The sequence below is a fragment of the Falco biarmicus genome, chromosome 11 (assembly GCF_023638135.1).
Source record: "Falco biarmicus isolate bFalBia1 chromosome 11, bFalBia1.pri, whole genome shotgun sequence".
In the NCBI taxonomy this organism is placed as follows: domain Eukaryota; kingdom Metazoa; phylum Chordata; class Aves; order Falconiformes; family Falconidae; genus Falco; species Falco biarmicus.
In genome coordinates this window covers 12,931,349-12,957,539 of record NC_079298.1, presented here as the reverse complement: position 1 = coordinate 12,957,539, position 26,191 = coordinate 12,931,349, and the positions used below count along the sequence as shown (strand labels likewise).

At 47.2% G+C, this 26,191-nt stretch overlaps 2 protein-coding genes across 5 annotated transcripts in view; one reads left to right on the top strand and one right to left on the bottom strand.

Annotated features, from left to right (window-relative positions):
* The window catches only part of RAD54L (RAD54 like), a 23,694-nt gene extending 2,815 nt beyond the window's left edge, over positions 1 to 20,879 (top strand). The window contains exons 5-19 of one of the 3 annotated variants that reach the window (XM_056356297.1): positions 1,413 to 1,548; positions 2,329 to 2,398; positions 4,854 to 5,142; positions 5,620 to 5,744; positions 7,585 to 7,735; positions 9,607 to 9,733; positions 11,870 to 11,944; positions 12,364 to 12,494; positions 12,601 to 12,711; positions 12,856 to 12,979; positions 13,298 to 13,376; positions 13,480 to 13,659; positions 15,025 to 15,188; positions 16,356 to 16,560; positions 20,525 to 20,879. In XM_056356297.1, the coding sequence (XP_056212272.1) occupies positions 1,413 to 1,548; positions 2,329 to 2,398; positions 4,854 to 5,142; positions 5,620 to 5,744; positions 7,585 to 7,735; positions 9,607 to 9,733; positions 11,870 to 11,944; positions 12,364 to 12,494; positions 12,601 to 12,711; positions 12,856 to 12,979; positions 13,298 to 13,376; positions 13,480 to 13,659; positions 15,025 to 15,188; positions 16,356 to 16,557 (1,964 nt within the window). In that variant the 3' untranslated portion in view covers positions 16,558 to 16,560; positions 20,525 to 20,879. Of the gene's footprint in view, positions 1 to 1,412; positions 1,549 to 1,601; positions 1,687 to 2,328; positions 2,399 to 4,853; positions 5,143 to 5,619; positions 5,745 to 7,584; positions 7,736 to 9,606; positions 9,734 to 11,869; positions 11,945 to 12,363; positions 12,495 to 12,600; positions 12,712 to 12,855; positions 12,980 to 13,297; positions 13,377 to 13,479; positions 13,660 to 15,024; positions 15,189 to 16,355; positions 17,253 to 20,524 lie in introns of those variants that run through there. The other 2 variants (XM_056356299.1, XM_056356298.1) reach the window with 2 other exon arrangements.
* LRRC41 (leucine rich repeat containing 41) lies at positions 17,235 to 26,191 on the bottom strand. Of its 2 annotated transcripts, XM_056356294.1 has the most exons (10): positions 25,834 to 26,191; positions 25,671 to 25,757; positions 25,007 to 25,077; positions 23,048 to 24,212; positions 22,386 to 22,631; positions 21,330 to 21,494; positions 20,891 to 20,989; positions 20,327 to 20,449; positions 19,360 to 19,435; positions 17,235 to 18,159 (listed from the first exon to the last, which is right to left on the bottom strand). In XM_056356294.1, exons 1-10 carry the CDS (start codon positions 26,189 to 26,191, stop codon positions 17,925 to 17,927), a joined length of 2,625 nt encoding a protein of 874 aa, XP_056212269.1. In that variant the 3' UTR covers positions 17,235 to 17,924. The 2 variants fall into 2 exon arrangements, with proteins under 2 accessions (XP_056212269.1, XP_056212270.1); XM_056356295.1 differs by lacking the exons at positions 17,235 to 18,159; positions 19,360 to 19,435; positions 20,327 to 20,449; positions 20,891 to 20,989 and having other exon boundaries at positions 21,352 to 22,256.

Below are 26,191 nucleotides of genomic sequence, written 5' to 3'. Positions count from 1 at the left end.
TACCCTAATGATACTAACAGACAGAAGGCTGTAGGTGAAAAAGATAGTACATGCCAGTTTTCTTTCTACTTGGCTTGGTGTGTTGAGTCACAAGGTGATCTTCAGAGCAATGTAGTCTTGAAGTTCAAAGCCTCAGCTGGTTTGAATCAGTGAAACACAAGATCTCAGAAACAAATGGGCCAGATCTTGTCTCCTTCCCCTTCACCTTTCAGCTGGAAAATTCGAAAGCAGATCAACCAGTTTCACTCAAACTTTAGTTACAAAAATATGTCCGTAAGCAGACACTGACTATGAAATGACAAGCCCCAAAAGAGTTTGGCAAAGTTAGTTTGTGGAAAAGCAGATTTGTCAGGAGGCTGAAACAGAACTGTAACTGGAGGAGCTGCTTTCTGCAGCTGTTACCTTCCTGTCTTAATTGGGAGATGAGGTTGTTTCGTGTGCTCTTTTCTTGGTGTGCATGCATTGGTGCCTCAGCTTGCAAGGAGCTTTAACAAGCAGTGGGCAAACTGACCCTGCTTGAATCTTTCCCAAGCAAAATCAATCCTGGGAGCACAGTTGCCTGAGTTTTGATGGGAAAAGGGATTTCTGTGCGTGTTCTTTTTGTGTTCTTCTCCGTTCCAAAACTGTGACATCAAAATATAATACTAGGAAGTACTAGGACTCATGCTTGGTTTCTGCTTTTCACAGGAATTGGCTTCAAGGCTAGACGTCTACTGTTGCTCAGCAGAGAGAAAAATAATACCCTAGAGTATGTAATGGCAGTATGGTGCTAACTATGATACTGTAAAACTTCATCACTTTGAAAGATCAATTCCTGACCTTGCATAAAAGATACAATTTTGGCTAAGTCTGGGTTAAGTGATCCAGAAAGAGGGTTTGACCGAGTATATACTGTGTATTTGGGAATGTATTTCTTGAGCTGCTGAGATGTACGTTCTGGAACTCTGCTTGTCTTTCAAAAACCTTTGGGTACTAGGAGTAGCTCTGATGCCCAGAGACAGTTGAGAGAGACTTTGTGCCTGTTTATGGTTGGATGCCAGTGGCACAGGTCTGCGGTGAAGTTGTTGGTCACCTTGCAAGACAGCATATGCTGTTGTGTGTCAGCATATATGGCATCTGCTGCACCCAGTCATGCCCATTTTGGTGCACCCAATCTGGTGGCCAATGCCATTGCTCCATCTTTGCCTTTGTTCCTTCATTCTGTTCTTTCCTGCTGCAGAGCTACCTGCTGTGTGCTGGCAGAGTGCTGCCAAACAGTAGCCCTACGTAGGTGTGCTGTCTGCACCAGTTTGCATCTCCACTCCAGCACACAATTAACTAACTGTTCCTAAATGTAATCAGACCCTTCTGCAAGGCTCTGCTTTCTGCCAGGAAGGAGTTGTTCTTTGAGTTGTGCCTTTGTTTGCTTCCAGGGCCACTCGGTTTGCGCGCACTGGGTATCAAACGGGCAGGGTTGAGGAATCCTCTCCATGACCCTTTTGAGGAAGGAGCTCTGGTTCTGTACGAGCCCCCGCTGCTGAGTGCCCATGACCAGCTGAAAATAGACAAGTGAGTCATCACCTGGCGCAAATGTTTCAGCTCTGATCTCCTTGTACACATAGATTTACGCGCTTTCTTCCCAAATGTGTCTGAGCTGAACGTCAAGGGAATTTTAGTGCCAAGTATTCGGCCTCTGAATTGGTTCAGGTATAGTAACAATCAAAGGAGGAATGTACCCGTGCCAGATCTTTGTGTTCTTCCACAGGGTTTTTTATCTCACACTCATCCAAAATTTAAATCTGTTGCAGGGAATGAGCATGGACACATGAAGAAGCTGCTTAGAAAATCTTATGGCTTAATCGTTAGTCAGGAAACATCAGCATCTAAGGACAAGCAAAGGGTGACTGACAGTCAAATGTTAGGCTGCCTAATGGTTTCTATTCTGAAGTAGTTCCTGTTGTGCTGTTATAACTTAAAAGAGCTGTCAGCTGGATCTTCATGGACAGGGGAGGGTTTTCCACTCTCCAGTAATGCAGTTACAATATAGTTATCAAAACAAGAAAAACAATAATGACTTTTTAACTGTGTCTCCAAACCATATTCTGCCCTTGTTTTAACCACAGACCAAATACATAGTTTTACTGATGTTTCAGACAATGGATCAGACCTCTGTGACTTCATTCTCAAAACTGATTCAAAATTAATCCATTTTTCGCTTTCTTGTTGGCAGTTGCTTCCCTCATGCCACTGGGGAGTCCTCAGTATAACAGTGAGATTTAAAAAACCCTAAACATATGCTGTGCCAAATTCATTAATCACACTGTCTTCTTCCTTGACTGCCTCCTGCAGGGACAAAACACCTGTCCATGTTGTGGTGGATCCTGTCCTCAGCCGTGTTTTACGGCCCCATCAGAGAGAAGTAAGTTTTCCATTGGGACCTGAGAGTGTGGCTGGAGGGCTTGGTGCATTTCTGAAAGCTGCAGTTCTGCTGGAATTGTTACCCACCACTGTGAGGTGTACATAGCCCTCACAGGCTAACAGTCTGTGACAGTCTAACAGACTCCAGTCTGTTGGAAATGCAAAGTGAAACATTTAACTGTCCTCTTAGAGGCCTGAATGCTGCAAATATCCTCTATTCTGTGTTAAACAAGAGGATGTGCTGGGAGTATGACAGTCCTGTTCATCCTTAAAAATGTGGAAATTTGCTGCTTGCTTGTGGGTAAGAATTTTCTCTTTTGCCTCTGATCTAGCAGGGACAGAGCACTCCCAGCCTAAACGTGATGCTGCCCAATGCACAAGTGTGTTCTCTGTGGGGTTGTAGGTCAGGTCAGCTGATAGTGGAAACTGGGGAGTTTCTGGACTGTTGTGCACTGGTTATGCAGGTCTAGGAAAGCACGTTGGCCGACTTCTATGTCACCAGTGGTACCTTAAGAAAAGACCAGATTCTTCAGGGAGATGGAATCTTGCAGACTTGGGGCTGAAAGTCCAGCCTTTACTTATCTTGAAGTCTGGAGATGGAGCTCTGCCGAGTGGAACCCTATGTGGAAGGTGGTGAGATATAGTTGCAGTAAATTATGTTGCAGTCCAGTCTTGAGTTGGGCAGGGCAGACTGTCCACTGCTGTGTTTTGCTGGTCAGCAGAATTAGTTGGATCTTCAGTCGCTGAGCCAGGAAACGCTGAAGCTCTTTTTCTGGTACCATGGTTCCCAGGACAGCGTGGAGTAGATTCCTGCTTCACTGTGTTTTATTTGGACATAGGTATTCACACCTTTGTAGGTGTGAGCTGTCCATGACCTACGTAGACTTGGAATTCGCCAGTGGAAAGTGCCAAAAAACATTTTATGTTGTAAATATGTGCAACATCACAATATTGAAGCAGTGGGTACTAATTGCCAAATATATAATGTAGGTATCTGAACAGTTTGAAGTTCATCACAGATGCAGTATGTTATCATTTAAGCCTAGAGGCAGCACAGATGGAAGTTGTGCTTGCTGATCTTGCAGGCTAAGCGGGTCAAGCTGGATGTATCCCTGCATGGGAGATCAGTTGGCTCTAAGAGCACTGTAGGCTGCTCCTGGCTTGTACTTTTATCTCAGAGTTGGTACTGAACCTGTGATCCAGTGCAATGCTCGTGTCTGGCTACATAGCCGGAGGCACTCTGGTTTTGGGTAAGATACTGCCTGCTGGTGCTTTTGTCAAGTAATGATAGTTATGTTGGTGTACTAGGCACGCTCTGGGTTTTGACAGCTGAATATCTCTGTTAAAGCAGTCTCTGTTCTAGTCTAACAAGTCTTTGCCTGCTAAGATTCCTGTGCTGCTTCAGGTGGTGCTCCCAGACTGTACAGCTTCACTCCATCTTTGTCATGTCTTTTGCCTGGTTGCTGGGAGGTTACCCAGCTGGATCCCCAGTCAAATGCACTCTTTTTGTCATTGATGTATTTCATAATTATTCAGCTGGCTTAAATAAACGTCATGAACCTGTTGTTAGGGGCCTAAGAAAGAAAGAAAAGGATTTGAAGGTACAAGTGAAGGTGTTCCATCTTCCGGTCCCAAGTAGTGGAGCACAGAGGCATGAATCCATCCAGGTGTGTGGTGACACAGTGCAGGAAGCTTATATGTTTCCAATACAATGCCCTTATTTTCTCTGACTGTCATCACATGTTAGAGGAACATTTTGCAGATCTTGGGGGGTGTGTGTGTGTGTGTGTTGTTGTTTGTTTTTTTTTTCTTTCCCCCTGCTTTTAGTTTTGGTGATGTGTCAGAGCCTAATGCAGGGCTGAGCTCTTCTCCCACCATGTGATGTGGGCTATAATCTCAGCTCTGTGTCTTCTCTGAAGCTAAATCTGCTTTGGACCTTGAGTCCCCAGGTGAGTCATTGCACTTCTAGGCAGAAGTGGTGAGGTCTGCTTGAGGGTGTTCTGGGAGTAATCAGGCAGCAGAAACAATTCTGCTCGCTCTATGATTCTGTGTTTCTAAAACTACCTAATTGGGTGTTGTTAAGCTGATTAACCTCTTTGCAGTGATTGATGCAGGCTAGCTGATGGCCTGGGTCTATCTAATGCAACCAAGGGTAGAAATTTCTGGAAATTTATGTCAGGAAGCTAGTTATAATTGTACAGTTAAAATGTAGTAGGATGTTACAAGCTATGTGTTGGCACCAGTAATGTTGTTCCAAACCAGGTGTGGCTGCATTTTGGCTCTGTCTTGGGTGATTTCCCTCAGTCTCTTTAGAATATGCATGTCCTTAGGGATGTGCTACACAGATTTGCTGTTTGTTGTAGTACCAGTCCTGTGCATTGTGGTAATGAAGCTGTAATGAAGTTGTCATTCTGCTGGTGTCCCCATCCAGCTCTGAGAGAACAATTTTTTGGCAGGGAGTGAAATTCCTCTGGGACTGTGTGACAAGCCGGCGGATCCCTGGGAGTCATGGCTGTATCATGGCAGATGAAATGGGGCTGGGCAAAACCCTGCAGTGCATCACACTCATGTGGACACTTCTCCGGCAAAGTCCAGACTGCAAGCCTGAAATTGAGAAAGCCATGGTGGTGTCTCCCTCCAGCCTGGTGAGAAACTGGTACAATGAAGTAGAGAAATGGCTGGGGGGAAGGATCCAGCCACTGGCCATTGATGGAGGCTCCAAAGAAGAGATTGACCGTAAGCTAGGTACAGAAATGTTTGCAAATGGTGTGGTTGGTTGACTTAGGTCAAAATCTTGCATTGGAAGAAGCCTACAGTAGCTGATTTGAACATCTCTGGGCTGTCATTAGAGCTCTGGAAACTGACAAAAGTCTCTCCACTAACATGTTTAGGTCAGACCCTTGCCTGTTGGTAATAGCTGATCTTTTGCAATAATCAAAGTCCAGTCATGTGCTTAAGTTAGGGCAGTCCCAGTGCCTCTTCTTTGCTCTAGCCAGAAGCCAGGAAAGGACTGGGCAGAGGTAAGAGGGGGATGGAAATGGGGACGGTTGTGGGGAAAATAGCACAGGTATATGTGGGTGGAAGGGATGCTATGAAGTAATTGAAACGGACAGGTTTTCCTAGATTTTTAAGGCAAAAGTTTTAACTATAGAGGTTGAACCTTTTTCTGTTGGTTTTCCTCATCCCTTTTATTTTTTCTTTTTACCTCCTTTCTATCTGCAGTTGGCTTTATGAACCAGCGTGGCCCGCGAGTGCCTTCACCCATCCTGATCATCTCCTATGAGACCTTCCGACTCCATGCCGAGGCATTACAGAAAGGCAGTGTTGGGCTGGTGATATGTGATGAGGTACAGGGGAATCTTTAAGGGGAATCTGTTCCTGATAATTTTCTTGAGATCTGGGCAAAACTGGCTCTGCTTTCTTAAAAGCAGGGAGGGCTGCAGGAAACAAGGTTTAGCTGTGGACGGCACCCATTGTGGTGTTTGAGAGGCTCTTGGGTAACTATCTCATCCATACTGGCTGAGGCTGAACAAGAGAGGGTGTTTTTGGGAGCTGAGATATGAAGAAAATCCAGGTGGTGGTAACTGTGGCCACTTGGTAGGTCTCTGGCTGGTTGGGGGCACCTACTAGGGCCCTCTCAGTGTGAAATATGTAGTAGAAAGGAGGTCCACTGCCTATCTCTGACACTGAAAGAAGAGGCCTTACCGTGTTGGGAGGGTAGTGCCCTAGCTCACTGATCTTGTTTGCATTTGTTTGTGTCTGTCTTTGCTAAAGTAAGAAGTACTTTCTGTTTGGCCTGGCCTCATGTTCTGCCCAGTAATTTTTAACATGACTCTGTTTTGAGCAAGAGGTTGGACTGGAGACTCCCAAGGTCTCTCCCAGCGTAAATGATTCTGTGATTCAGCATGTTCCTGTGTGTAGTTGGCTGCTGGCATCTGGCCATCTTATTCTGTGCTTGGGGAGTTTGAAAGGCACTCCCATGGCAGGGACCCTCTTTCCCTCTCCGTAGCATCCTGCTTGAGGGAGAGGTAGGAGAGTGGCGTGAGGAGTTATGTCATGTGCTGCTTATTCAAGAGGAGACAAACCTGGCTTAGATCTAGCAGCCAGCAATCAGGGAGTCAAGTTTGCCAAGCCTGTGTTATCAAGCTCTGCTTCCACCTGGCTGAAATCGAGTTGTTTTTTCATGTATTGATCCCTGTTTGTGGTTATAGGTAGTGAGAGCCAGAGATGCTCTAAAGGACAAAATAAAAAAAAAAATGCTCTCTGCCTCCTTGAAACGATCAAGCCAGGGGCCTCAGCCACTGTTGAGGTGTCCTCTGCTGCCAGTTAGAGGGAATTTGTTAAATTAGCGGTGCCACCCAGTGGTTTGGGTTCGTATTTGCTAGAGTAGTGCTGAGAGGAGCTTAATAAGAGCATCCTCACAAGTGTAACTCCAATCCACCTATCTACCAAGTCCGTGACTGCCCGCACCTCTCAGTGCCCTTGGGATGAGACCAACAGCTAGGGATGCTGGGAATACAGGTCCTTGGCCTTGTCTTCCATATGTTCCCAATAAATACACAGCTCTGCAGTGGTCTGGCACTTAGAAAAAGTGTCCCATCACTTATGCTTTAGCATAGCACTCAGATGCTAATAAAGTTGCTTTTCCCAGGCATGGGAAATGGGGCCTGTATTCATGTTACCCCAGTAAGAGGTGCGCAACCTCTTTTTATTAGTGTGCAAAGGCCTGAAAATCCTGGATATAGGTGGTCTGAGTGGTTTGTGGTGTTGACCTTGAGTGATGCAGTGTTACTTGCTCCAGAGTTCAGGGCCTCGTGTTGATAGCTGAAAACATCTCCATCTTTGAACAGGAAACAGTTTTTATAGCTAAGATTAACGTGGTGGTTGTTGTTTTTGTGGTAGGCCCTCTTGCCTGGATGTGACTCAGGTGTTCCTGGTCTCGGAAGCTTGTAATGTCATGTTGCCTCGCATAATGGCTTCAGGTTTCCCACCAGATTCTTGCCTTTGAAAGAAGTCTGTTGCAACAGTTAATACACATACACCACTTAGTCCACTACCAGGAATGGGAAAAGTGGTGAGATGCCTTGTGGGAGATACAACATACCAGTGTTGATGAGGATCTCCAAGCTGCTTCTGATCAGGGCCACTGGATTTATCAGCTTCATTCCTTTTTTCTTTTTTTCAAAGGGCCATAGACTGAAGAACTCTGAAAACCAAACATACCAAGCTCTCAACAGCTTAAATACACCTCGACGAGTCCTTATCTCAGGCACCCCCATTCAGAATGACCTGCTTGAATATTTCAGCTTGGTGCACTTCGTCAATTCAGGCATCCTAGGTAAGAGTTGAATGTGTGAGAGACATGAGGGAGGGGGAAATTGCTGGCAAGGCCTCCCCTAGCTACCAGTGTTAGTGAAAACAGCAACCAAGACATTAGTGAGAGGAAAGGTCACATACAGGTTGGAGACTTACTCTCCTTAAGTTTGTATCCAGAAAGCTTAGATCAGGGTGTCCTGTTCTAGAGGCTGTATATCATCAGAGCTCTGTTTCAAGAAGATTGTAATTTAAAGTACACCAGTCTAACAGGTATTTTGGAAGGGGAATTAATTGAGATGAAATAGATATAAGACCCCAAGTACTACATGGCTGATCTTGCCTAGCTATACTGGTTAGCCAAAATGTTCATGTAGACTGGAAGTTTCTTTGACAGTAAGCCCTTAGAGATACTGCAGGAGTTGCTGGGCAGGAAGAACCAGCTCATAATGGTACTTCCCACAACACTTCCAGGCTGTAGCAAGTTCAGAAATCTAAGCCAGGAATGATGTCTTTGTAGGAAAGGCTCCATGGGGAGGAGAGTTTGACATAGCATGCTCTCTGCATTGAGTATGATAGGCAGCCTGGGAAATGGCTTTTTCCCCCGTGCGTGCTCTCATATCCATTTGGCACAGGAGACTGAAGTGACTGGTGTGAGGTGGAACTGTGTGCTGTGCGGTAGAGTTAAGCAACAAAGCCCAAATTTCTGGCAGTCTGCCGTCCCACTTTCAGATAATCAGAGAAAGCTGAGGGTGGTGCCTAGCATTTGGAGTTAAGACTGCTCCTGTTTTTTAAGGCAATGGAGTCCTGTGCATATGGGGTTAACTTCATCTGAGAGAGAAGGAAAAATGTCTGGAGGAGAGATACCGACTAGTTTTCAGTATCAAACCCCTTCTGCAATTGCTGGTAGCAGACTGAAATACTCTGACTCTGGTTCCTATGTTCTGCTTATGCCAGCAAGCTCTGTTTTCATTTTAAAAGCAAAGTAGTCTTTGCATGCTCTCCTGCATCACTGGGTTAGGAGGTGTGCTTTCCAGTGTGGAACAGCTTGTTTTTGCCAAGAGAGGTAGTTTTTTCTGTCAAGGGATGAAAATAAACCAATCTGTAAATCATTTCCTTGTTGGTGTAACTCAGCACCCATGTTGGTCTGGGATTGTTGTGCATCTAGTCCAAGAGGCTTCTCATTAATTCTAATGCATGCACAACTCCAGTTAAACACCATTCATCAGATTCTTAGTCTTGCAAGCAGCAATTGGGATGTATCTTTCAGCTGTTCTGCCCTCAGGATTTCTCAAGGAAACAATGGGGTAGAGTGGTAGATGTTCTACATCTGCTTTTTCCGTGCACTTCAATTTTGGGTAGTTATTACAGGGAGCTGATGTGATTTCCCCTGCCCCCCTTGACCTGTACTTTGGGCAAGGCTAGTCTCCCTGTAGTTTCAGTTTGGTTTTTTCTATGATGAGGTTAATACTGTAACTACTGCTGGCAAAACTGCGTGCATGCAGCTTTTTCCCACTTCCAGCCTGTGACCAGTATTAAGCAACTGATTACAGATAATTTTGGAACAGGCACGCATAATGCTTGTGCTGTTGTTTGCAAGGATGAAATCTGGAGATAAAAGTATAGCTGGAATGTGAGCAAAACCAGTACATGCCTGATGACTCAGGTTTAGCTGAAACTGTATGACCTATGCAGTGCATTATTGCTGGAGTACATTATTTTCTGTGGTACTGGTTTGCTTTTCCTGACTAGAAAGGAAAACAAATCATACTGATGAGGCGAGAGTTTGTTTTATCTGCTAGGCCCCATGCTTGTGGTATGATAACTGGAGCTGTGGGGTACTGATTAAAGGTTATTTGGTGGTAGTTGTCACCTTTTCACTTCTGTTTTGTACAGGGACTGCACAGGAATTTAAAAGACATTTTGAAATTCCCATCTTGAAAGGCAGAGATGCGGATGCAAGTGAAGCTGAGCGACACAAAGGAGAAGAAAGGCTTAAAGAGCTGATCAGTATTGTGAACAGGTGAATGTCATCCCCCTTCTCTTTGCAGAGCTTTTGCCAGATCTTTGCAGACCCTTGGTGTACACTGGTATCTTTCCAAATTACAGTTGCAGCTATAATGAATTCTCTTGCCAGTTATGTCTATTCAGCAAGTGATTGTGCAAGTATGTATTGCCTGAGAAATCTAAATAGCATGTAGCTTTAGTCTGAAAAATAGCACATTGAAATGACACAGTTAGCTGCAGTCAGCCCCAAGCAAATGTACTCAGGTACTGAATCATGATTTGACTCTTATGTTTCTGTTTTCTCGTGGGATCTGAATAGTCAGGCAGCATCCTTTTATTTGTGTTAACATAACTACAGTGTAGACTGGGTCAAACTTGAGATCCATCCAGCCCAGGTGTTGTGTGGCAGACAGAAAGTGTCTAAGGAATATTGCTCAGTTCTGCTGTTGATTGCCTAAGTCACAAAAGAGTCCAGCTCACACTTTCATAGCTGTGTTGGCTCTGTAGGGCTAATGGGATTAGACTACAAGTGTCAGAGATGTGACTTATGATCCCCGAGAAGCTGATGTAAAATGCTGTCTTATTTCTCTTTGGTTGATTTTGGGGATTTGTTTAAACCTGGTTTCTATTCACGAGTACAACCAGTTTATCCACATCTGCTGGCAATCACTTGTGTCTCTTTAAGAACTCTTTCTAGACACTCAGTTGAATTCTCAGCATTGCTGGTGTCTTAATTTCTTTTTTTTTTTGTTTTTAAATCTGAGCTTTTGCAACCATCACAAATATGACCCTGCAGTTCATAGTCATGGTAAATTGAATTTCACACTAAGTACAGCCTCTCTATGGAGACAGCTTTGACCTTGACTCAGGTCAGCTTGCAGAAACCTAAGAGAAATGAAAGGCTGGGAGGAGGAGAGCTTATTCCTTCTTAAGGTGCATTTATTTCTTTTTCTAGTTGATAGAAAAGAGGTGTAAAAGTGAGTTCAGGAATGCTTGTGCCTGTGTTGAGGTCTGTGTCCTTCCTTTATTGTGTAACAGTCACGATGCATAAATAGGGAAGATGAAGCTTGAAAGTAGTAACAGATTAATTTATTGAATTTGGTGGGAATTGTAAATGAGAGAGTGATGCAAAGACATGTGGAATCGTAGGTGTAAGGCTGGAAGGGCCCTGTAGAAGTTGTCTAATCCATCTTGCTGTCCTAAGGTAGAAGGTGTTAGACCTAAACCATCCCTTACTTAACACCCACCCAGCACTGAAGACCTTACAGATTCCTCAGGACACCTTTTCCAGAGCATCACTGTCTTTGCAGTTAGAAAATGCTCTTAATGTGTAACATAAATCTTCCTTACTGCAGTTTAAGCCTGTTACTTTTCATCCTACTGCTTATGAGTTTGGAGACCAGATTAATCCTTTCTTTAATAGCCTTTGACAGATTTTGGGGCCATCGTATATCCCTGCTGGTTGTCATCTTTAGGTTTTGTAACATATTTTTGTTGTGTCCTGGCAGAACTGGGTTTTTCTGCACTTCGTTCTTATTCTGGTTGCTCAGTTCAGCAGTTTTTCTAGTCCATCCCATCTTTTCTAAAGTGTGGTAGAACTGTTCCATGGGGCATTTCTACAGCCCCAAAGGATATGCCCTTCACTGAAATTGGGCCAGAAAATGAACCTGTCTTGGCTGAGGATGGCTACTTAATTATTACGTGGGGAGCTGCCTGCTTGTGCTTTGGGTTATGTCTGTAGTGTGTTGTGGTTAAATCCTGTCCTTGTTTGCTGTCCATGCTGCTGGTCTGTTGCAGCTCAAGTTGAGAGTGCTGTTGGTAGTCTGATGAAGAACTGAGTTTCTCTTGTAAGGGACTGGGCTTTGTCAGGTGGAATCATGCACAATCCCTCCATGTCCAATGAACCAAATTTGGAGGCGTCACAGAGACAATGGGTTATACTGGGCTCTGTAGCATGGGCTGATGGAGCTTCTTATCCTGGCTTTGTGTGGGTGGTGGGTGTCTGGCCTTTGACATGCCATGCGTTGGACTGTCACAGACTTTTGTACATAAGATATCTAAGGGACACTGTGTTGAGCTCATGAGGAATAATAGTGATAAAACAGGGTTTTGACATCATCTAAGCATCTGATCTTAATTACCCTCCCTGCAGGTGTTTAATTCGAAGAACTTCAGACATCTTGTCCAAGTACCTGCCAGTGAAGATCGAGCAGGTGGTCTGCTGCAGGTACCAAAAAGCACATACTCTGCCAGGAAACGGGAGGAGCAACAGGAAGGACTAAAGTGTTGCAAAAAGCCCTTCCGTGCTTTCCTCCAGGAATGAGATTGTAGCCATTGGCGATGTGTTGCTTTTCCTCCTGAATCGTGGATGGACAATCTGCAACTGGTGGATCTGCTGGTCAGATGGCATGCTCTGAGCAGCTGTTTACAGTAGAGCCCTGGGCTATGCAGAATACCTGCAAGCTTCTCTTCTAGCTCTGGGCTGAGATATCATTGTTCTACCATCAGCCTTGAAGGCAGTTCTAGGCTATCCATGCTGTGGCCAAAAAAAAGCAGATTAAAAGGAATGCACTGTGTAGATGGAGGAAGAAGGATAGGGTTGGTCTGGGCACAGGCTGAGACTGCAGAGCTCTTGTTCTGTTTCAGACTGACACCTCTGCAGGCTGAGCTGTACAAGAACTTCCTGAAGCAAGCCAAGCCAGTGGAGGAGCTGAAGGAGGGCAAAATCAGTGTGTCATCTCTCTCTTCCATCACTTCCTTGAAGAAGCTCTGCAATCGTGAGTTGATCCGCTTGTGTAATGGGTTTTGGTTTTGCACTGTTGGTGGAGGGTTTTTTGGGTCTCCCTTGTGTACTCTGCACTCTGAGCTCTGTTTGTTTTCCAGACCCTGCTCTTATCCATGATAAGTGTGTGGAGGAGGAAGAGGGTTTTATGGGAGCCCTGGACTTGTTCCCTGCTGGCTACAGCACCAAATCTGTGGAGCCCCAGCTTTCGGGTACTGTGGAACTCAACAGTGCAAATGTGCTGCCTAACACAGGCAACCATGAGACTGTATTTAGCACCTTATCAAGTGCCCTTCCAAGGTCTTGAATTTGGGAACTGGTGCCCTAACTTTCTTCTTTCTTTCCTTTTTATCCAGGAAAGATGCTGGTTTTGGACTATATCCTTGCTGTTACAAAAAGCACCAGTAACGACAAGGTGGTTTTAGTGTCTAACTACACTCAGACTCTGGACCTATTTGAAAAGCTCTGCAGGAACAGAAGGTTTGTCTTTGGGCTTCATCTGTTTAATCCTGCAAGACTGTACTTTCAGCCTACATTGTAAAATAAACTGGCTATTTTTAAAGTTTCTATCAGCAGGAACTTGTGATCTGTTTTTTACCTCAGATGTTTCCTGAATTGGAACTAAGTGGCTTATGCTTTGGCTACTGGGGTCACTCAGCAGAAAAGCTCTGGCCCTCTGCAAAAGCTCCTAAAGCCCAGGCCCTTGTTACAAGGCTGTTTGTGAAAGATTTTTCTCTTTCAGGTAGGATGTTCTAATGGTTGCAACAGTCTGATTGCAGTAAATGCTGTATATTCCAGGTATTTGTATGTCCGACTGGATGGCACCATGTCCATTAAAAAGAGAGCAAAGGTTGTGGAGCGATTCAACAGCCCCTCGGTAAGTAGAACCTGCCAGCTGTGAGCAGCTCTGCTGCAAGTTCTGAATGCTCTAAAAGAATCGCTGCCTCTGTAGTTTAATCCAAGCCTGTGTTTTTCCACAGAACCCTGAGTTTATCTTCATGTTAAGCAGCAAAGCAGGCGGCTGTGGTTTGAATTTGATTGGGGCTAACAGACTGGTTATGTTTGACCCAGACTGGAATCCGGCTAATGATGAGCAGGCCATGGCTCGTGTGTGGCGGGATGGCCAGAAGAAGACATGCTACATCTATCGACTGCTTTCGGTGAGTCTTACTCCTCTCACCTCCTCAACATGGAGTTCTTGGTGCCAGCCCAGACGGCAGCTGTGATTGCGACCAGAAGGGGAAGAACTCTTTTGTGTTGGCAACCAGAATTGATTGGAACTTAATGGCTTCCTACTCTTAGATGTGTTGCCATGGAAAACCATGAAGGTTCAAGCCGGAGGGTCATTAGTGCAGGCCTTGGTTTCTAATGGTGACTGGCTTCTGAAAAATAGAAACTGGAAACTGTGGCTTTCCAGATGAGATGCTCCTTTGAAGTCATTTAGGCATCTGATTTCTTTAATTTCATGGGATGTCTGATGGTGAAGTTGCTGTTTTTCAGTCTGGCTGCAGTCTGTTTTGGTTGGGTGTATGTGTACTTAATAAACAGCAAGTACATTCTCAGAATTACAGCAGCTTTTGGAATGGGATTGCCAATTAGCAGGCTCTGTAAAGGAAAAACACGAAGGAGATTAGTCTTTTCAGGCTGCTGTAACACTTTGTCCAGCAGTGCCAGTAATGATTACTGCTCAGAAATGTTGCCTCTGCCCTTGCTCACAGTTACCTCTCATCAGTTCAGATGGTGAGGTTTTGTGTTTTGTTTTGGGGTTTTTTGTAAGCTTGTGTTCCTTGATCAATTACTGTTTCGCTTTGACAAAACAGATGTTCTTTGTCCAGCTCTTCCTAATGGTGTTCCAGTTTTTATCTGACCTGGCTGCACCTGGAAGCAGGGACCTTCTTGGCTTGTAGAACTAGGAAACCATTTTGCAAATCCTGACTAATTACCCCCTCCTTTATATTACATCTGTTTGCAAAACAGACATTTTGCTTTTAGATTTTAGTTACCTCCTTCCAGACAGTGGGTGTGATTGATCTGTGTGTGGGTGAACCAGCAAATACTGCTGATGCTTGTGTCACCCAGGGCTACCTTGTTGCTGTTTTGGGGGGGGACTTGTGTTTGTGTGTGTTGGGTTTTTTTGTTTGGTTTTGGGTTTTTTGGGTTTTCTTTTTTCTGAGGCAGTGGTTATAGCTGCTCAGCTCCTTTCCCTTCCTTCCTGCCAGCACAACTTGGTGCAGTGTGTGAGCTTCAGCCACGAGTGGCAGCTCCACCTTTTCCTCATCCATATCTGTTGAATCCGCACCTGTAGCCACGGCAAAAGACAAGAGAAGCAGAGTTGGGTTAGATCAGCAACCAAATAGGACATAGTTGGAGTGCAGCTAGTAAAACTTGCCTGTCAGCTGTACTGCTCTGGCAGGGCACTAAATGGTCCTGACAGCTTACTGCCATTTGATCTGTGCCACTTTCCCGTTGTCGTGCTCCTTTAAACTAGTCCAACTGTGCTTCATCTCTGACACTCTTTCCTGCAGACAGGGACCATAGAGGAGAAGATATTCCAACGCCAGACCCACAAGAAAGCCCTCAGCAGCTGTGTGGTGGATGAAGAGCAGGATGTAGAAAGGCACTTCTCACTTGGGGAGCTGAAGGAGCTTTTCACATTGAATGAGACCACCACCAGTGACACCCATGACAAGTGAGTATACTGAATGACTAATGGATGGGGTCAGCAAAAAAAATCCAGTTTTTCTAGTGATTCAGGGGTTCCTCAGGCAGCAGGAGGAAGCTTAAGAGAGAGAGGGCCTCCAGTGTATCTGCTTTTGAGGCTGTTAACCACCTGAAAATGAGCACTTCCTTGCTGTCCTCCCTTTTTATTGTTCTAGAAAAGCTGTGCTGACTGGACAAGTGAGCAGACTATCTTGTTGCTCCCTGTGTTTGGAGGCTATGAAATACTGCAGCTAATGAAAAGAAATTGATCAGAGCTGTTCAAATTGGTGGGGCCCGACTTGGTCCTTCCTTGCTGGTCTCTTCCTGATGGTTTGTGATCTCCAGGTGCTGAACTGCTTCTACTGCCAGGCTACTCCATCTGCTAAGAATTCATGAGGCCAACCCTAGTGCTGTTCTGGGGGCTAAAAGAATCCTCTTCTGCACTGCCTTCCCTTCTCCCCCACCCCTGAGACCTGTGGTATTGTAGCCACCAGAAAGAGGACAGGGAGTGCAGGAAAATGCTTCACTGTGAAAGTTAAAACTCTTAGTTCAGGCAAGAGTGAAGAGGATTAGTTTTAAGCCGGCTCGGAAGCTTAGCTCTTTGGAGGTGTCTTGTCTGCATGGCAACAGCGCTTGCTGGCAAGGCTGCTACCGCTCTTTGTCTCATGTGGCAGCTCAGTAGGGTGTCTGCAAAACAGCCTGAGCACAACCCAGTGGCCATGGTGGGAGCCAGGATGGAGCGGTTTGGAGGGTGGTGTGCTCTCTTGAACTTGGGAAGCCTGACACAGTGCTAAGGTGTTAGCAGTGGGGGGTGTTCGCTCAAGATCTGCCCCTAGCAACATCCCTCACCTTTGAGGAAACACCTCCTGAACTTCCTCTGGGTCCTGCTGGACCATTCCCACATGGCTAAACAGGGAGGGGGAGTGCTATTAGAAACAGAACCCCAGAGTTTCCAGAAAGTGAGAGAGTCGTTCCTTATCTGTTGCACGTGCCACAGAGGGGTTGTACTTTTAAATGAAACGTGGCAGTAATTAATCCTGTCTGAAAATCTACTTGCCAATGTTTCCGGTGGAGGGGAGTTAATCCAAATGTTACTGGGCTGCATTTTTAAACAACCTGTACACTAAAATAGAACCTCACGCTGACTCTGTTCCAGGATCAAGTGTCATCGCTGTGTGAATGGCCACCAGGTACGGCCCCCTCCCGAAGGGTCTGACTGTACCTCTGACCTCTCCCAGTGGAACCACTGTGCTGATAAGAGGGGGCTTCAGGACTCTGTGCTGAAGGCTGCATGGGATGCTGCCGTCACCTTCACTTTTCATCATCATTCCCATGAGGAGCAGCGAGGGATTCCCTAACAGGTTACTGTCCCCTGTGGGGGCAAGGGCAGGCTGCTGTGGCAGTCCCTCCCACTTCAGTCCCTTTGAAGGAGAGGGGCAGTGGGTGGCAGTACCTGCTGGACAGTTGTGTGGCTGTGGAATAGCATAACAGTGTGGTTTCTCAGAGGCTGGAAGGCGCCTGGCATTGTTCAGTCTGCTGCAACAGCAATGAGTCCATGGCTTTTTCTCTGCTGTTGTATTATGTGCCTGAAACACAGTCCTTTCGGAACAGGGAATAACTGGTCTTGTAGACTTGGCCAGATTCAGCGCTGGTTCTCATGCTGTTGGTGTCTGTGCCTTCTACTTAGCCAAGTTTTTTCTTCAGGTTCTGCAGTTTTATAGCACTTAAATGTGCACTCGTGTTTTTCCTTGACAGCTATGGCTTACAGCTGCTGATCAGTAACTTGCAGGATCCATTTCTGTGGTGAAATGTGAACCTTGCTGATTACTCAGGAACAAAAGGATTTGTACAAAGGAAAAAAAATTCACCTTTATGTTGAACATCTGGCCTGAAAGATCATGCAGGCAGTGGGAAATCAGGTTCTGTTGAGGTAACTCCATTTCAAAAATCATTTGCTTTGTTACGGGCAGGATCCCCTGATCTAGCAGTGTTTTTTAATTAGGTCACATTACAAGCCAGTAATAAAATTCATACATTATGGATCTTAACTATATTTTTATTATAAAAACATTACAAAAGAACAAACTACTCAAAACCTCTGTAAAATGACCGCAGAGAGTGTAGAGGGGCAATATGGTTGCAAATAAACAGGAGGCTGGTTGGTCCATAAAGAATTTTTTTTTTACAAAGTAAAATTTTCCAAATGTAAAAGATCAAGGCTGTGGGGTTTTATAGCTTGTTTTCTACTCCCTTTAAGTGGAGGGAGAAGTTCTTATTCACAGATCAGTTGAAGTTGGAAGGGATCTCAAGGTCATTGTCCAACACCCCTGCTCAAAAGCAAGGTCACCAACAGCTGGTTGTCAAGGATCAGAACCAGATGGCTTTTGAGTCTCTCCAATAGTGGAGACAGTTATTGATTGGCTGAAGCAACATGAAATCTGGCAAGAAGTCACACAAACTCATTTGATACCTGTCCCACTTAAAATCTTCAAACCAAGAAGATGATAGTTAGATCACATGGAAATACAGCTGTTATCCCACATGTTCTTGTGTGTCACTTCACTGTGGTACCCCTTCATCAAATGAACAGAAAAGTGATGAGAACAACTGTATGCTGCTTGAACCAGGAGAAGAAAACCCCACCTGTGCTGTGAAATAGGATCTGCTGCCCAGGAACTGAGCTGCTTAGTTCAAGCTGATCTGTTTTCTCCTGCTCCTGCATCCATCACATGACGCTGATGTAGTCAGCAAAGGCCTGGGAGGAGTCCCACGAATCACTGACCACACTACACACAGCTTTGAGACGCCGAAGAGCTTCTTGAGCTGTTTCAGCATCCTGGTCCAGCCAATTCTGGAAGAGGCGGAGGTGTGTGAATTGAATCTGCCCCCCTCTCTGCTGGATGTGACCTTCCAGCTTCTTTGTGAACTCCAGGAGTCCATCAGGTTTGATGCAATTTGAGCTTTCAGGGAAAGAAGGACACAAGTCATTAACTGTCTAAGCTATAATGTAAGCAGTTTCAATTACTGTTACTTCTAGTAACCGCCAGTGCAGGTACTTGAGGACATTCCAATGCAAAGTACAACTTTCTTCACCAATACAAAGCATGAATGGTCAGTTAATTTTGATGAAAAGCAAAAACTGAAGCACAGTAATACAAAGGGCTGCAAGCTTTACAAAGTTAAGGTGGTAACTACTGAGAACTTATTATTTTGGCCTCCTTACTACTGACTTTAGACCTAGCTGTGGCCTTAAAATGGTGCTGGACCCAAGCTGCTGGCTAAGCAGTGCCAGAAGCACCTTGGTCTCATAGCAGCTGTCAACTTCCTGGACCAAGGAGCCTGGCTCAACCTACAGCTGCCAGTGTCAGCCTCATCATTTCTCTCTTCCTTCTGAGAAAACCTGGAGAGCATGTGTCAGGTCCTGGTGTTTCTAGGAGATTAAAAGGTCATTTCCCCTGCATAGATACATAAATATGAAGTTGCATGATGGATTTAATCTTGAGAGAGGCACAGTAACAATCAGGATTTGAGGCTGCTGAAGGACTGGCCATGGCTAAATAAACAGTTATGCCTATGTACTCTAAACAACCTGAGAGACATAAAGAAGGTGGGGGCAGGGGGAGGAACCAAACAGTTGTTAGTACTGCAGCAGCGCTACCCTCCATGTACATCAGGAAGGTGAGTGTCTGCATGGCTGCTCAGGAAGAGAGCAGCATTTCAGGTTGAACACCAAAGATCACAAAAGGAATGCAGAGGCATTCACGGGATCGGACAGGGCAACAACAGCATTCTCTCCTTATACAGAAGCAGTGGAAACAGCCATTCAAGTTTGGTGGCTAAGAATAAACATACATAGGGACATTAGTTCTAACTTACAGTACAGGAAAGGCTTGCAGCAGCCTCCCAAGGGAGCAGCAAACCAAAGCTGCTTTTAAGATAGAGCTTGACTCGTTTATAAAAAGGACAGTGAGATGCCTCAGAGATGCTGGAGGTCCCAGAGGCTGTATGTGCCCATTGCAGTGTTCTCTAAGCAGTTCTTGTGCACGCAGTTCCTCGAGGAAGGAACAAAGCCATGCTTGGGCTTCTCAGGTTGTCTGAGGCTAGTTCAGCTCCAGCCCTCCCCAAACAAGAAATTCAGTGTGTTTAGAGCAGCAGAATACCTGACATCCAGCTGGCAAAGAGAAGAGGAGGAATCTTCGGAAAAAATGTCTGCAAGGGCAACCAGCCTGTGATTCCCTAGAAGGGGAGAAATACAGGTGTTAGGTGCAAACTGGGAACTGTCTTAAGTATTTCAATGGCCACAGGGCTGGGGTAATAGTGCAGAAAGGAGGCTGTAAGCATGTGCACGCAGCACAAAGGGCTCAGCACTGTGTTCAAGGCAATGGGAACATGTGCTGACAGGGCAGTTCGTTTCACTAGAAAAATCCCAGTTTTGTTTGAAAAGTCAATATGCAGCTTTGTTCTAAAAACAGCCAAAAGCACACAACCATGCAGGGTTAAACACAAACCTTAGAAAATAAGTGTATTTCAGGTGATCCCAAGCTTTCCCATTTCATTTCATTAAAAGAACAGAGAACAATATTCTGGATTTACCTGAAATTGATTTCTCAAATGTTTTTACTTGGCCTGTGATCCAAAAAAGTCTGCAATTTCTGTAAATCCAGTTCCACTTCTTTGACACAAACCCTTACTTTACTTGTTCCCATCCCTCCAGTGGCTACCAACAGCTTTTAAGGCACAAACTACCTAAACTTGGGGAAAACCTGTGCCTCTAAATGAGAGTAGTGTGTCTGCTGCCGGATCTGTTCCTGTAAAGAGTCTGACGCAGATCAGTGTTCAGGCACAGCTGAAGCCCTGCTGATAACTTGCTTTTACTGCAGAGAAAAGCAACCATAATGCCTGCACAGCACCTGGGCTCTTGGTACACTGCTGAATGCAACTGAAATTTTGCCTTTAAAAAATGAACTCTGTGCTCCTTACTTTGTGAACTAAATCCACCCTAATGATGCATGTGTTAAGTTCAGCACTAAGGTCACCAGCTAGCATAGTCCTAACTCCAGCCCTGAAGCTATCTCCAAGAGAGGTGGTCTAAGGTCAAGGCCCCATAGCAACATGCACAGTACGCACCAAGGCGATTCCCAGGCAGTTTGAGGCTCTTCAAAGATGAGTTTCTTTTCACAGTGTTGATTATTTCTGACAAAAACTCAGTAGTAGAGCTTTCAAACAGCCGGCAAAAGGAAAATGTGATTTCTGCAGAAGAAACAGATAGACAGTACACATTAGTACTCCCTGCGTGCTTCATTATTCCATAATTACATCCTGCAGGCAGCTCCAGTCCCTAATCCGTATGCAAGAACAAAGCTTCCCCAGCAGTGGATTGCATACAACAGCACTGCCGCTCTGTCACAGGAAGAGAGAAGAGATCACACCCAGGGAAGTGGCTTTGCCAGTTAAAGGCTAACGTGCTCTGCAGGTTAAAACATCTTTGGTTTATAGCCAAGACTATGGACTCTTCTCTGCAGCATACACCAGCTTTGCAGCTGCTCCTGTCTCTGCCCTGCTGGCACCAAGAACCAGACATGTTCCAAATCTGCTCCAGGACAGTGATATTTGCTACGCCTTACACATCTGAAGGTCACCTCTTTAAAGGTCAGCCAACCAAAAGCAGCCACACCCAAGATTTTACTGTACCTTGCAGGCCAGGATCCCGAAGCAAAAGCAGAACTTCTTTCTGGTGCTCAGCCAGGTTCACATCATGAAAGCTCAGTTTGTTCAAATTCGGATTACACTCTAAAAGGAAAACAAGTTCTCAGGTGAAGCACTGTACGTCCCTGGGATAAAAAGACCCTGACCCAACTACCAGCTAACACCCAGAAAACAAGTCAGACTGTGGATAATTTGTGCCGGATTGTGGGTAATTAACAAGGAACCATCCTGCTCTGCAGGATCATTCACATGCTCAGCACAAGAAGTGGGATGGATGACACCCACTTCCTTTTCTCAGGAGACTTCAAGGATGTCCACACTGAAGAAATGGACTCATCTAAGCGGGATTAATGCTAAAGGATGGAAGATCACAGCAACGAGACCACTCTGTCACAGTGATGCTACCTGCAGGTTAGCAGAGTACCTTTGAGTGCCTCCAAAAGGAGCCCAAGCTCCTGAGAACAGGGCAGCGTGGCGCTGTCAAGGGACAACTGCTGGAGGGATCTTGATGCCTTGAGCACTGGCAGCAGGAAGGCAGTGTGCAGAGGTTCCCTGGGGAATCGGATCTCCAGCTGCTCCAGGCAGCTCTCTAAGGAAATTAAAACCACAATCAAAGAGCTTGGTCTGGAGTGCTCATAGCTAGGTCCTACAGCAAGCAAGACGTCTGCATGCCTGACACATGACTATCATTTAGGTTGGCAGAAAATGCCTATGCATCGTGCCCTGCCACACAGAGCTCTACGGCAACTCAGACCTATGGTAACGTAGATCAGTTAAGGCTCATTTCAGGACTCCTGCCAGACCACAGGGCCACTGATTCCTACTGCATTCTGGCAGCGAAACAACACTTGAGAAGAGGTCACCCTTTACACACAAACCAGTCAGTGTCCTCCCAGAGCACAGCTCTTCACTGACCCCACTCCATACTCGCTCAGGCTTTGCTCACTGCTTTTATGGTCATTCGAGGGCTAATAAGGGTGATTAGAGACCTGTGAGGCGAGAACATGCTGCTATAGCTCCCAGACCGCAATCCAGAGGCTGGGGCACTGCTTTGCCATCACCTGTGGGATTGTGACAATTAAGAGATGCTTTCCCTCTGCTTAAGTGTCTGTCCAAGTCTTACAGCCTCACAGTCAATAGGATGCACAAAGCAGAAGCTTCCAACCAATTTACAGATCTGGTGGGATACACTCCCTGTGGGCTGTGTGAACAGTCAGTGCCAGCAGGGTATGCCTGGCCTTGTACAAAGCTGATGTTGCAGCAGGCTGGTACACAGCAATACAGTGCTTTGTCCAAGACTCAGGCTCCACACAGCACATCACAGACTGGAAATGACAAACAGCAACACCATCTAAATCAGAAAGGCAAGGCAGTAATCGCTTAATTTACACTGTAACAGCATAGAGTTCAAATCCCCATGCCAAGCTTTTACAGCTCTGCCTGCCACGTCCCGATCATCACTCAGAATGACGATTCCTACCTGGGATTTCTACCTCACCGCAGCTTGGATTCCCCTCTGGCCCGTTCCCCTCCAGCTGGTTTTTGAGGTCGAAGCTGACTGAGAGCGTGTGGAGCTGAGGAAAGGCGTTCAGGATGCAGCAAACGAGCTCCATGCAAGGCATGTGGGAGAAGATGTCGCTCACGCGCACCACACGGAGGTGGCAGTCCGAGTGGCGGGAGAGGGCCCGGAGCCCAGAGAGGATGCAGAAGATGTTTGCACCCAGGCCTGGAACAGCATTTGTACAGAAAGGTGTTAGCTGTGCCTGCAGAGACACCAACACACACGCAGCTGGAGCTGCACCTATGGCCAAGCAACCTAAGTCAAAGGCAAAACTCACAGACTGCTTTATCCACATGTTCTTAAGCTAGACTGTGTATATGGGAGATGGCGATCTGGCTCTTCGCCCTCTCTGGATGGCATTTAAGCACAAGGCAGGGGCTGTTGTGGGGCAGAACAGCCCCATTCTCTCCCTCAAACTAGTCCTCACACTTCTTAAACACCTCTACTGATGCGCTTCTCAGGATCGGGTACCAATACCTTACAATGCCCATTCCAGTAAAAATAAAACCAGGGTAAACCCGAGCAACAAGTCAGACCGTTAGACCAAGGCTGGAAGGCAGCAACCTGTACAGACCACTAACCATTGTAAGACAGAACCAAGTTTTCTAAAGACACCCAGGAGCTCAGCAGGTTACTCAGAGTACGACATGTTTCCCCAGTCAAAGGAATGGAAAACAATTCCAGTGTGGACACACTTCGGAAGCGGCGAGCAGCTTTCAGAGGAAAGATCCCAGTAGATGCTCCTCTTTTCTTACAGCCAGCATGGCCAGTGCATGGGGATCCTGAGGAGGAACTGTTCCAGTTCTCTGCGTTTTCTCCTTCTGTGGCACTGTTTTTGTACAGTCGCTCCGAGTTATCCTCTCTAGCAACAGTAAAAACAAAATCATACAGGTCTTCTGGGTCAGTGTGTGGTCCCCTGCTTCGTCTGAGGCAGCGACGTTTCTTTCCCACTGCAGATTTCAGCCGTCTACGTGTCTTTCGAAGAACTGGGTGACAGGACAGCTGCTCTGAGATGCAGAGAGGAGCAGATCCTCCCTGAACGCTGGTGTGGTCACAGGGCACCTTGCTGCTTGCCTCCTCACACAGCTGGTTTCGCAGAGGAGGACTTCTTGGTCTGGAGAGGACAGAGTTCAGGTAAGCGTCAGCCTCACATCCATCCACCTTTGCAGCAGCCTCCTCCGGGGCCCTGGGGGATCTCTGTTTCTCACCATCGCTCCACTCCCTTTCACCACAGTGGCCCCTCTCTGCTCGCTCCTGTGCTGACTCCCGGCTTTGGGCTTTGTCATCCTCTCTGCAAAGGCCACACGGGCTGCTGTGATACGCAAGGGCATTTCCCGAGCGCCAAAACCCAGCACTCATGCTCAAAATGAGAACAAGAAGAACCGTGTCGGGAACAGACCAGGAATACATGGACACCTGACTGACAGAGCCATGGTGAATCAGCCGGTGAAGAAGTAAAACTAGCGAACGCCTAATGGACTGGTCAGAGGAGAGGAGGCGCTGGAACTTCAGGATCCGCAGGGAGCCAGCCAGGTTTTCAAGCACTTTCTGGTTGTGCTCAGCAGTGAGCTCCACTGCGCCCTGCAGCATGTTGCAGAGGGTAAGCTGGGAAACGTGCGGGGAGCTGTGGAGCAGCGGGGAAAAGTGATGGTCGTTGAGACGCCAGTCAGAGGAAATATCCAAGACACCATGAAGAACATTTGAAAAGAACGTTTCAAGGAATTTCTTCCTCCAACAGGTTATATTCTGCAATTGAACAACAGGGCCATATTAACCAAGTCAGCCACAATTTTTCTGGTTCTTTTGAAGTTACATTATTGCTATCTGCTAACCTGGTAAACGTGGTGTCCAAAAAAAACCTACAGCTAGTGCAACCGAGACTACCTTGTTCTCGGCATCCTTCCTCAGTGTATTAGTTGAATAACTGAGTTACTCCTATTGCTCTCCCTTCATCCTGCTTCTGGCCTTAATTAAACATAGTCAGCAGTTTGAAGCTATGCCATGTTTTTGCCTATTAAAACCCACATCATCAGGAATTTCTTCCCAGGAATCTATTTATAGGCTGTGATTAAGCTGTCTGTTAACGATTCTTTTGCAATGCTGAACCAATGGAGCTGCTACAATCTTCCTATGTAAAACCATTCTTCCAAGCTCAGTCTTCTGCATTTTTCCAGTGCTTTCTAAGACATTGGCACATTTTTTTGCCAGCGTAGGTGTAAGCATGATGTAAGATGCTGTTTTTATCCTCCATTTCCTGAAGAATTACATCTTTAAAGACAGGATTTATTCCTTCTGCAAACTTGCTGTTGTGAATGAAGGGTGGACACTACAATTCCTTTTATGAACCCCGTTTCCCAAAATTACGGTACTACCAGGGTCACGCCTTGGTCTGGAGCATCATGAATGTTTACAAACAAGCACCAGCAATCACTTGGAGGTGACCAGCAGCACTGGCAGGCTTCAAAACAAACCCTCGTGGAAGACATCAGAAATGGGGTGTCTGCGTTGTACCCCTTCTCCCACCGCCAGCGTTTCCTCACCTCCGAGTTGGGCGGTCTGGTTTTCATCACATCGTCCCACAGCTTGCGCCAGATGGGCTGTGTCGAGAGGCCTGGGGGGAAAAAACAATCAACTGGGCACTTTCACCCCTTCTCCCTGCCTGAGTGCCCTGCCACAGCACGGGCAGGGACACTGGGCAGACAAGGGACCGTGCGGGGGGACGCAGACCCAGACCCCTGCAGCAAAACGAAGGTGCTCTGTGGCGAGGCGAAGGCCACCTCCTTTTAAAGGACGCAAATTAACAAACGGCAGGGTTTGTCGGTCCTCAAAAGGAACGTTACAGCTGGCCCGCACCACTGGTAACCCCGCCTGGCTACGGGCCGGGGCTCAAGGGTCTGGACGCAGAGGGGCGTCCCAGTCCCGGCGGTAGGGACTGTGCTCCGGGGGGGTCGCCCCCCGCCCTGCGGGACTGTGCTCCGGCGGTGCCCCCCTGCCCCGCGGAGGGGCTCGCCCCCCCGGCCCGGGTCTCCCACTGCCAGCCTGGAGGGGTCGGTCCCTCCGGCCGGGGGTCCCCGCGGCGTGGGCCCCACCTCCCCAGGCCGGGGGGCGAGTGGGGCGGCCCGTTCCACCCCCTCGGTTCTAGGGACTCGTCCCTCCCGCCCGGGGGTACGCGTAAGGGTTTGTCGCCGTCCCCGCCGGTGTCACCTGCTCTCCGCGCGGCGCCCTCGGCCCGCTCGAGGCGGAAGACGCTGAGAAGCGGCAGGAGCCCCCGCAGGAGGTGCCCGGGCAGCGCTGTGGGGAGACAGAGGGAGACGGCGGCAGGGTGCGGGCAGGGCCCGGGCCCCGCGCCCCGCCGCCCGCGCCTTACCCCAGACGTCCCGCTCCAGGGCTCCCATGCTGCGGCTCACCGCCGCCGCGCTCAGCGCGAACAGGCTGCCCGGCCCCTCCGCCGCCATCGCCCCGCTCAGCGCCGCCGCGCCGCTGCCGCCGCCGCCGCCGCCATCTTGGGGCGGGACACCCGCCCCCCGCCCGCGCGCCGCCGCCATCTTGGGAGGGGAGGGAGCGGGCGGCCATGGCGGGGAGGTCGCGCCTAGCGGCCGCCAAGCCCACCCAGCCCTAAGGCTGAGATCCCCAGGAGGAAAGGCAAAAAGAAGGCAGGGAGGGGAGGGGAGCGGAGCGGCGGCCATCTTGAGGCGGCCACAAGCGCAGCCGCCGCCGGCTGCCAT

Coding starts and splice junctions, on each gene's coding strand:
- LRRC41 (XM_056356294.1), bottom strand. CDS start 26,191: ATGGCAGCCGGCGGCGGCTGCGCTTGTGGCCGCCTCAAGATGGCCGCC. Junction 25,078..25,670: donor GGGCGCCGCGCGGAGAGCAG/GTGACACCGGCG, acceptor TTTTCCCCCCAG/GCCTCTCGACACAGCCCATC. Junction 19,436..20,326: donor ACTGCCTGGGAATCGCCTTG/GTGCGTACTGTG, acceptor CTCCCCTTCTAG/GGAATCACAGGCTGGTTGCC.